Source organism: Pinus tabuliformis, chromosome 9 (assembly GCF_031772625.1).
Source record: "Pinus tabuliformis cultivar Carrire ecotype Pingquan chromosome 9, CPIR1, whole genome shotgun sequence".
In the NCBI taxonomy this organism is placed as follows: Eukaryota; Viridiplantae; Streptophyta; class Pinopsida; order Pinales; family Pinaceae; genus Pinus; species Pinus tabuliformis.
The window spans coordinates 1,521,918,013-1,521,929,081 of record NC_142307.1 but is presented as its reverse complement, the minus strand read 5'-3'; the positions used below and the strand labels follow the sequence as shown (position 1 = coordinate 1,521,929,081).

Here is an 11,069-nt window from a genome sequence, read left to right as displayed (position 1 = left end):
GATTTCTTCCCCAAATTTTTCTATCCTTGTTAATGGAACTCCCTCGAAAACATTTAATGCTTCTAGAGGTATTAGACAGGGAGACCCATTATCTCCGTTTCTGTTCATTCTGGCTGCTGAAGGGCTGGGTCGCTTTATTAAAAAAGAGAGAGAAGCAAACAGAATAAAGGGTCTTAAGCTATGGGGAAATAATCTGCCATTAACTCATCAACAATTTGTTGATGATATTATGTTGTTTGGAGAACCAACAGTCAAAGAAGTAAGGCATCTCAGAAGAATCTTGGATCTATTTGCAGAGGCCTCGGGTCTGGAAATCAATAGGGAAAAATCCTGTGTTTTTATATTTAACACAGTGGATCAGGTCAAAACCCACCTAACAAGACTATTGGGCTTCAAGAGAGGAGAATTACCTACGAAATACTTGGGCAACATTTTGGACTTCACCTCCAAAAAGATGAAGAACTGGCAAGGAGTCCTGGATAAGCTGAGTAACAAGGTAGCAAATTGGGCATTCAGAACTTTAAACATAGCTGGCAGAATAGTCCTGGCTAAATCAGTCCTTCAGGCTATCCCCATCTACCCTTTATCGATAATGGCTGCCCCTCTAGGGGTGTGCACAAGAATTAGAGAGGTCATCAGGAATTTCATATGGAGAGGGACTGATCAGAAGAAAAAATGGGCGTTAGTTTCCTGGAGTCAGTTAATTGAAAGAAAAGAGAAAGGTGGATTGGGGTTGAGGGATCCTGAGATTCTCAATAGAGTTCTGGGAGCGAAACTCTGGTCGCGATGGCTTAGGGGGGGCAATGACCTATGGAAAACCATATGGAAAACAAAATACAATATGCCCGATTCTGTAGTTGAGATCTTAAGGCAGAGAGAAACTCCTAAAGGGTCAACAATTTGGGACCTAGCTCGCTTGAACAGGGATTTGGTTGAAAAGCACACCTTCTGGGAGATCCGAGGCGGAGAAGAAGCAAATTTCTGGGAAGATAGATGGCACCAGAAAGAGAGACTGAATAGAATTCAGGGACTCCAACAGATTCGAGACAGAATAGGAGGAGATCGAACTTATGTCAGGGACTATTGGAGAACAAATGACTCAGAAGAGAGCTGGAGAACATGGATTGACCCGATGGAATGGGACAGAGAGCTCAACCAAGACCAGCAGGAAGCCTACAGAAAGGAGGTCGAATCCAGGAAAATTAAAACCCGCAATGGCAAGGACATCCTTAGGTGGGGGAATTCTTCGAAAGGCTTGTTCACCACCAAGGAGGCTTACTATATAACCGTTTCCCAACCTGGAGGGGAAGAGAATCCAGACTGGAAAATTATATGGGAAAGAAATTGGTGGCCAAAAGTCTCCATATTTATATGGTTGGCATCCAAGAATAAGATCTTAACCTGGGATCGTATACAAAGAAAAGGATTCAATGGCCCTTCGAGATGCTGTTTGTGCAGTACTGAGGGGGAGACTAGAAATCATCTATTGATAAACTGTCAATTTGCAAAGACTCTGTGGAGGAATGCTAAACGTACCTTTGACAAACCTGAAACTACACCCAATGAATTCAACGAGCTGGTTTTCCAATGGAATAAGGAAATATTTCAGTGTAAAGTGGTAAGAAGAGCGTGGGATCTCATTTCTGGTTTCGTTCTGTGGATGATCTGGAAGGAGAGGAATCGCAGAATATTTCAAAATATAGCAAAAGAACCGGAAATAATTTGGGGAAGAGCAGTCAAGTTAATGCGAGAAACAATCCTGGTTGATAAATGGGTGGGGGAGGATTGGAAGACCAACCAGGTTGAGGAAGGTATCCTGAACAGGTTAAATCTTAAGTTTGAGATGGTCCATCACAAACAAACCCCCAGACAGGATATGCGGACTCAAAGCCCTGATAAATTCAGCTATCCCAGAGGAAATTTCATAAAATTAAACTTCGACGGGGCCTCAAAGGGGAACCCGGGCGAAGCTAGCTTTGGAGGTATTTTCCGAGACAGCAGCAATCAGGTTCGGTGGATTTTCGCTGACTGGGGAGGTGAAATGACCAATAACGAGGCCGAGTTCTGGGCTCTTCATCAAGGTCTGAGGATTGCGGTAAGAAATGGTTACACTAATCTAGAAATTACAGGAGATTCTCAGATTGCGGTGGAGATGCTGAAGAAACTCAGCAATGGCCAAAGCTGGGAGAAGGTTACAAACAGTTGGCGTACAGCAGGAATTGTCCAGGAAATCGTTGACCTTCTGAAAATAATTGAATATAGGATTATAAATCATGTTAGAAGAAAAGGAAATCAGGCGGCTGATTTCTTAGCAAATTGGGGATGCAGAAGCCACGGAAACAAAGTGGATACCCAATGGAGAGCGGTGTGTGGAAACAGGGAGTGGACTGACCTGGCAGTGATAATCAATGCAGACCATGACCAAGCCACAAGCGGGGATGCGAGGGTGGATGAGCTGGAACAATAAGAGGACGTGGAGGCTCTGAACAATGAACCTTATGCATTCGGGGCAGAGATGGGATATGATCGCAGGTAGCAGAGTAGTACAGGGGAGGCACGCGGGGGGGACGGCCCTAGATCAAAACACAGGTGAAGAAATAAATGACTGCAATCTTAGAGGAGGTGGGAACGGTCTATCAGACCTCCTAAGGACGGGCATTAATCGCGAAATGATGGCCGAATGCAATGTCACCTTGGCAAATAACCGCGGCAAATGAATTCCGACCTGAAGACGTACGTGGTGGAGAAAAATCTAATATATGCTCACAAGGGGGAGGAGAAACAGTCATTTCGCTGTTTCCAAATTGGGATAGCTGCGGATAGTTCTGCTGAAAGACGTCAATCTAAGAGAAAGAAGCCCGAGTATCAAAGATTTCCCTGCAGCGGAACGGTGGGCAATATGGAAACAAGGCAGAAATCCAGAGAGGCAGCGGAGAAGCAGGATTATGCTGTGGAGGATAAGAACTGGAAAGGGAAAGGAATTATGGAGGAAGACCAACGAACTGAGATATGGGAAATTGAAGATGAATCCGAGGAGGAGCTGCCCTGCGGGGAAGGGAAGGTGAGATCCTCTTATCAAGACAGGTCTGCGGGCGAGGAGGGCCAGTATACAGGAAACGACAACCCTGCTCCGAAGGAAACGATAGTGCGTCGCTACGGCATGAGAAATCGAGTGAAGAACCCGAACAAAGGTGCGGACCAGGGCAAGAAGAGGAGCCGTGGACAGGGAAGGAGTATGAAGGAGAAAGGGGAGAATTCGGGGCAAGACTCGAATCCCGCTCGACAGCCAAGGAGGACGGTGAATCATAGAGTTAGGAGAGCTGAAAGAGCCTACCAGCGAAGCACGAACCCGGCAGTCAGAAGAGTCAAGCAGCTCCTGGAGAAAGAGTCCCTCCAAAATCAGTCTGAGGATGAAATGGAGGATTGGGAGTTTCTGCTTCACGATCCAGGCCATACCAGGGGACGAATGTCCTTATTCAAGCAATCCTTGCACATATATTGGGTCATGAAGGGGCTGATGGCAAAAGCCCTTGAACAAGTAGCCAAGGAGATGGTCGCTTTAGCTAAGGGTGATCCGGATCTTCGCAGAGAATTGAGCTACATACGCATAAGGATGGCAAATCAAGAGGCAAAGATGAACACTATTCTTCAGCTGTTGAAGGGAAATCAACAGGACACAGAGCAAGAAGCAAGCCCGCCTCCAGCTATGGACAACGCTTGACTTAAGATATGTTTAGGAAATCACATAATTTTCATAGTAGCAGTTTTTTGTCTGTTTTAGATAGAGACATATACTTTTTGCAGAGTAGTAGTATGAGAAAATCTCAGGATTGTCTGGTTTATCTAGCTAAGATTTTCAGATTATGGGCCTATTTTTTTTGGGCAGCTATCAAAAACTATAGACGGTTTAAGTACCCGGTTTCCCCTTGTGGGCGGGTCTATAACATTTTTGCTACTATGTAATGGTTTAATTTCTACTCAGTAATAGAAAAGGTTCCACCTCAGCTTACAAAAAAAAATTTTTGAAGATTGACCCTAAAAAAAATCATCGTTCCAGTGTCATCACTTTTTTTTTTCAAGTTGTATTTTGCACGAAAATTTCATTTTCACTACCATTTTTAAAACATGTTCAAAATTGACCCTAAAAAACAAAAATCATCGTTCTAGTACACACACTTTTCATTTTTAGCATTGTTTTTGATGTTTTTTCGGGGTTTTTTTGGCTAGAGTTCCCGTTTTGAGATTATAGTTCCTGTTTCAAAGTTTACATTGTTGAATGCTAACATTCCCAATGTTTAATTTGTTAGCTCTGTTTCTATAGACAACTGGAGCTATAGGCGAGGCCTTGGAAATCATGGAGCTCATGCCTGCATCTCACAAACACATGCTTAGAGGCCCCTTGCTAAAGGTTGATTTTCATAACTACTTCCTTTTTTGTCCTTGTCGAAGACTTGTGATTGAGCCTGAGGGAAGGAAATGAAGTGACTAAATGAAGGAGCGAAGCTAATTGATTGAAACCAATTAACAAATGATGGAGGAAATTGTTAGCAGTTGTTTGTGACTAAAAGATGTGTTAGAAAGTTTAAAAAGTTCTACTATACCTGGGTTGACCTGCTTCAGGGGAACTTTTTTTTCTAATTAAGAGTTTTATTTCTAGCTGAAAACACTTATCAATAGAGAGTGATGTTGTGTTTCTATGTAGGGTGTGTGTTGATGAAAGGCATATCTATGTATATCAGTAAGACTGAATAATCCATTTCTAATGGTAGTGATGAATCTATTATTTATCTACCAATATGATTTGGAAAGCATTTGGAATTGTAAGCATGGACTACTATGAAGATATTTTGGAGCTTTTAATGAAACTTTATCAACATTATGTGAATACTCAGTTGCATATGTACAATGTACCATAAATGGATGATTCTTGCAGACTAAGCTACTTAATTTTATTATTGTTGTCATACTGCATCTTCTACATTGAACTTGCATATCCCTTCTTACACTGAATATGACATTCTAATGGATGGAATGATAAAGTATCTTTTATGCAGCTTTGATTTTAATATCTTCTATTGAATGACCATTCAATGAGTGATATCTTTTTTGCACTTCATGAGATTAGTTGTTTTAATAAATTTATGGATTTCGGTGTGTATATAGATTTATTAATGTTGATTGCTTGGTTTTTGCAACTGTTGCATGTCCTTCCATTGATTTGTTGGTTTTCATGTCATGCACCTAAATTAGGCTAGAGGGGTTATTGGCTCTACAGAGAATCTCCAATTTGGTACTTTTAGATTTGTCTTATACATTCTTGACAAATTTACAACCAATCATTGATTATTGTCCCCAATTAAAGGTTACTTCAGAGACTTCAAGTTAAAACTCCTATGCTTTTTGTATATTTTCTTGCGAGTTTCCAAACCTATCATTGAGTACATTTTTGAAACAAAATTTAACATCCTTTTCCCCCTTGCATATTCATCGGGTTTTAAACCTTCAGGCTTGCAAATATCTTGAGAATTCAGCATTGATTCCACTCCATCGGGGAAGATCACTTCCAAATCTCTGTGACTTTCATTTATCATATGATACTCTTAGCTGAAAAGGAAATCTCAAAGAGAAAAAACAAAGCATCTTGTTTTCTATCGATGCAAGTCTTGGAGCTAACTCTAAACTCAGTGGAATAGATAGATTCAATTTCGAATTCAAGCTAAGAAAGAGGTCATCATAATAGAATTGATCGGTGCAGTCTAAAAGAAAGAGGAGAGTTAGAGATTAAAATTATTCTAACTGCTTCCTTTCCCATCCTTGTCGAAGACTTGTGCTTGAGTTCGAGGGAAGAAAATGAAGTGAAAGATGAGATTATTTCCCATTGTCTTGTCTTTGGCTAGGAGAATCTTGTGTTTTCATATATACATGTCTACAGAGTACTGAGATTTTACCCTTCACCATTATCCTTTGAGTGATGGATCCTTTTGCAAGGGTGATTTGGAGAGTAACCTATGTCATTTGGACAACTATGAAAGAAATTGGAAATTGCAAGGCACAAATCTTGATAACTGAAAACTTATAAACAACTAGTGCAACCCTTCCAAATAAGGGGAGACAAAGGGTAAATGAAAATTTACTTTCTTCTATACAATATCAAGAAATCTATTCCCAGCAGTCAACATCACAGAGCAAGACATGTTCGCCAATTATGTAGTTGCTACCAAATCTCTCTCAGTGTTGGAGTTCTTTTCTCAATAGCCATTTTTTACTGCTATTGAAGTGATGAAAGCCACCACTCCATATATTTTTTACTATCTCCACAAAGAAAAAAAGTGACCAACTTCATATCAGTTATTGAAATATAAATCAATTACTTTTAAGACACTCAAAAATATAATGAAAACTTAGTATATTAAACAATATTTCATAGGTCGAGAACCCACAAAGAAAAAAACACTCACTAAGTATGAAATCAAATCAACATAAAACAATTAACGACATCCATATAAAACCCTCATTAATATGGAAGACATATTTATACAAAAGTTAGGTTCATTATAGTACAATCTTAAGATTCTTCAGGTTGGAAAGAAGAGTACCGAAAGAAAATATAACGTAGAAAAACATAGTCTCGAGAGAATAAATATTGATGCATGAATGACACGGAATTTGTCAATTCAATCTAAAATCTCATGACCTATCAATGGAAACAAGGAGATAGAAAGATATAAATCAAGAAAAGTCTATGCTTCCTTTCCAGGCAACGAGAAGTTGATGATGAAGTGCATGTGATGTTGTGATGTATTGTATATCAGGAAGGACAAAAAATTAATAAAGGATGAAGATTTGAATAAATTTTGGGGCCATTATTTTAAAACCAAGGTGAGGTGTGGTCTTTTGATGTAAAAAATAATATTTTCATTGTGGTGCTTATGGACCACACTTTCTTGATTTTCAAGATAAAATGGTTTAAATGTTGTTGAATGATCTCTACATTATTTTCAAGTGCAAGACATGGGTTAGATTTACTTAAAGTAGAATTTGTTCGAATAAAACAAGAACATGGCAGACACCAAGCAGATTAGTGGTAAAGATAAATGTGATCTTTTGAATAGTTTCAAGGATCATGTGAGTCAACATTCAAAAGAGAAACACAAACAATTTTCTCAAGAAGAGATGTAATTGATGCTATTCTTGGGTTCAATTTCTAAATTGGAGATATGTGCATTTTTATTCAAAGGTAGATCTTAATTCACATAGAAGTTCAAAATTTATTTGCAAAATTGATATAGTCCTTTGTAGACACTTGTTTCAAACTATAAAAGATTGCTTTGTATTGATTAAGGTTTATCTATAGTAGGAGGAAGTGATCAAGAAGAAATATGGAGGAATTGTACCAAACGACCTCTGATTTCGAAGATAGAAAATCACAATCTATTTCTTTATTTATGAGACATTCATGTTGGCATAATCAAACATATTAGAGTGAGATTTCATTGTCTCATGGTCCTTACCTTTTGTTAATCTTTCAACAAAAAAACATTAATTACTATTATATGCCATTGCCTTAAAATGTTTCCTTTGTAACATCTAATACAATTGCTAATTTATATTATAAGAGAATTATCATAACAATATAGTGTAATAAGACCTTTTGATTTATATTCCCATGAAATCATTGAAATTATATATATAATTATCTTTATTATTGTACTTATTTACTAGCTTTTGAGATATAATTAAACATTTCTCTCCTAATTTGTCGACTTAGTTTATGAATGTAAAGCCATAAAAGCCTTCTACTTGCTTAGTAAAAAAATAGCCAAGGATTCATCACTCACACTTATGAACGGGATTCCACGTGAACAACATTTTGATTTTGATTTTGATTTTCACCTACTTTAATGTCAATACTATTACTGAATTCACTGAAAATATAATCATAACCTTAACCGATACTAACATTGAAAGTGATAAATTAAGCATAATAATTTCGCTATTGCATTATTGATATTCTTTTATAATTATTTAACTAATCCTGTGAGATTTTGACTTTTGTAATATTTTATAATTATTTGATTGATGCGAGATTTTGACCTTTATATTCTTTTATAACTTTTTAACCACTTTGAGATTTCGACATTTATTTCTGGTGTCTTGAAGGCGAATAATGTGAGATTTTGACATTTAAATTTTACTTTTAAATTTAAAATATAACTGTACTTAGTGCTATGAAAAATATACAATTTTCATCTTTAAAAAATATTTAAATAAATAAACAAAGTTTAAAACCTTATTAAACTTTACCAAAAAAATTCAAATAAAAAGGTAGAATTTTCTAACGTTTTATTAAAAAATATATATAAATTATAAAACATTCATACCATGTTAACACATTTACACAGGTACATTTGAAGCATAAAATAGGGTTTCTTCTGCCTTAAGCCCATGTTACAAACAAATTATCTGAATGCATGCAATTACAGATCTGGAATGCCCGCAGGTATGACTGCACCTATACACCTACAGTGGAAGACAATAACGAGTCTGGGCAAACACCCTCAAACCAAATTTTCAGATGTACAGTAGCGAAGTACCAAATGACCTCAGTTTTTAAAAAATTCTGAAACTGACAATCAGATTTAAGCTGAAACAAGTTTCTGTCGTCCTTTCAGTGATGTCCAATACTGGTAGTGTCTTCTTCACCTGCAGTGCCAAATCCTGTGATGGAGGCTAGAAGTTGTTCCTGCTGGGAACGTATTTTCTGAATGATTGCCTGTGTTGTACATATTTGAGATTCCAGCGCCGATATTTGGCGTTGAAGCTGCTGTATTATGCCGGTGCATCCCAATGCAGGATCCTGTAATCTTGCACTTGCTTCGTAGACCAAACTGTTTATTGCATCAATTCTCTGATCCGGGGGAAGATCCTGAGACAGTATAAGGGACTCAAGAGTTAAGCATATCTGGAAGCTAAAGGGTCTGAAAAAATTGGACGATTGCACAAGTAATGAATCTATAAATCTAGTATAGTTGAGAACTAATCAGGCAGAAAGTTGAACTTTTGTTATGATTTTTACTTCAGATTTGATAAGTCACACTTGCTGGCTAGAAACATCAACTGAAAATCATGATTCAGAAATATCATAATAAAATTGCTCATCTCATCTGTCAATTGTTAGAAAGGGGAATTATGGTTTGCATAACCTGGTAAAAGGGGAAATCTGCTATGGAATATTATTGCAACTTACTTGAATCAATTTGATAACGTTGCAGGCGCCAAACACTTCATGTAAAATTGCGAACTTCTGAAGATCATTCGAGAGAAACCGATATAGCATCGTGGAATTAGCGAGACATTCTTTTTGCTCCATCTTGCAAACATCATGGAAATCAACGGATGGAGATTGGGGGCGCGGTTGCTCTGTAGCATTGTTCATCATCTGCATAACTGCAACAAAGATTTCCACACAAATATCAGAGAAGCCCCCTAAAATCAGAACAATCATTCATTTCTGTAACACAGAGACTGTTCAATTTAATTTCTGTATCACAGAGAAAAGTGCGGCGATTCGAAACTGAAAGACCATTACAGAAAATCTAGAGCTCATATTACTTGAATGATCCCGGCGCGTGCTTCCAATAGATTGTCGATGGACGAAATTTGTGTTACTGGTTTTTGCCTATTAACCTAAATATACATTTATAGGCGAATGGAAAGCATCGTGTTTAAAGTTTCACACGATTCCAGCGGCCTTAGCCCTTGTTTGGTTTGGACACTGCACTCAAACTTAAGCGGTAAGAAAGAGGCGGCATACGTGTCGGTGAGCCGTAAAAAGAGGCTCTGAAAACGCACCGTCATCGAAAGCTATTGGGCGGTTTTCTTGCTCCCGTGTGGGGCCGCAACAAAGTAATGGTACGTGGCAGAGCCATATCCGGGGCACTTAAATCGCCCCGCATCTATCGGAATCTGGCAAGTCCACACCGGTTTTAATCGTTCGTTCCGTTGTTTCAATCGGGATTTAAAGTACATGGGTAGTGAATTTATTTGAATACTTATTTACTATTTGCAGGAATATTTTTTTTAAATAATTATATTATTGTTATTTTTGTTATTTGAAAAAATTATATTATTTTAAATAATTAATTAAATTTATGATTATTATTATTGGAATTAGCAATGATTTTATATTTGGATTTTAACTTTTAATTCTTTCTCATACATATGTAAATCCAAAAATTGAAACTATTAACCTTTTATTCCATAACACTTCATTTTCTGATTGTTAAAATTAATAATTTGTTTAAATTATTAATATATATTTTATATATTGAGTTCTGATGATGAGTCTTGGTCTAGACTCGAAACATTGACAAACAAAAAGATGAACACTGTGGAATATCCGAATTCAAGCTATCAAAAACCACTCCACAGAAATCTACAAATCAATATATATTTTATATTTAAAAAACTATTATTTTAACCATATATATAAATATAATTTGTTTTTTATTTTTCTACTAAATTATATGGATTAAAAAAAAATCCCAAAATAACACTGCAAAATGCAAGTGAAGAATTAACTTCCCCACACACACATAGTTACAGGAAACTTTTGACAACATAATGATGATGATGATGATGATGGTGGTTAACGACCTAACTTTGGTTTATCGGACCTAAAGAAACGAATCATTTAGTTTGATTTAAGATTTTATTCTTATGCTCAAAAAGCTTAGAGAGAAGCCTCCCGAGCTCACTGTAATTTTGACAACTTAAAAGGCTAGGAAGGTTAGCATTACAACAAAGATTTTGAAACTGAGATCTAATGTGGTTGTACCCGGGGCACTCTAAGAGGAAGTGATTTTCATCCTTGATGTTCGTATTCTCACAGAGATGGCAGAACCTTTCCATCCATGGTGTTTTAGGAACTGCCCAACTACCCGTTTCACTATGGAGTTCATGAGAGTTCGTTATAATCTTCGCTATATTAATTTTCTTCTTTGAGCTAGTTAAAATAGAGAGATACTTTTTGATCTTCTAAGGTGGGGTTGATGACCTCCTTATAATAT

The 11,069-nt window shown here is 37.1% G+C and overlaps 1 protein-coding gene across 2 annotated transcripts; it reads right to left on the bottom strand.

Moving 5' to 3' along the window:
• Positions 1-8,312: 8,312 nt before the first annotated feature.
• Positions 8,313-9,770, bottom strand: LOC149154399 (LOB domain-containing protein 12-like). 2 transcript variants are annotated; one of them, XM_089440090.1, is made up of 3 exons: positions 9,613-9,770; positions 9,248-9,447; positions 8,313-8,926 (listed from the first exon to the last, which is right to left on the bottom strand). In XM_089440090.1, the coding sequence occupies exons 2-3, from the start codon at positions 9,443-9,445 to the stop codon at positions 8,669-8,671; spliced, it is 456 nt and encodes a 151-aa protein (XP_089296216.1). In that variant the 5' UTR covers positions 9,446-9,447; positions 9,613-9,770; the 3' UTR covers positions 8,313-8,668. The 2 variants fall into 2 exon arrangements, with proteins under 2 accessions (XP_089296216.1, XP_089296217.1); XM_089440091.1 differs by having other exon boundaries at positions 9,590-9,732.
• Positions 9,771-11,069: the final 1,299 nt, after the last annotated feature.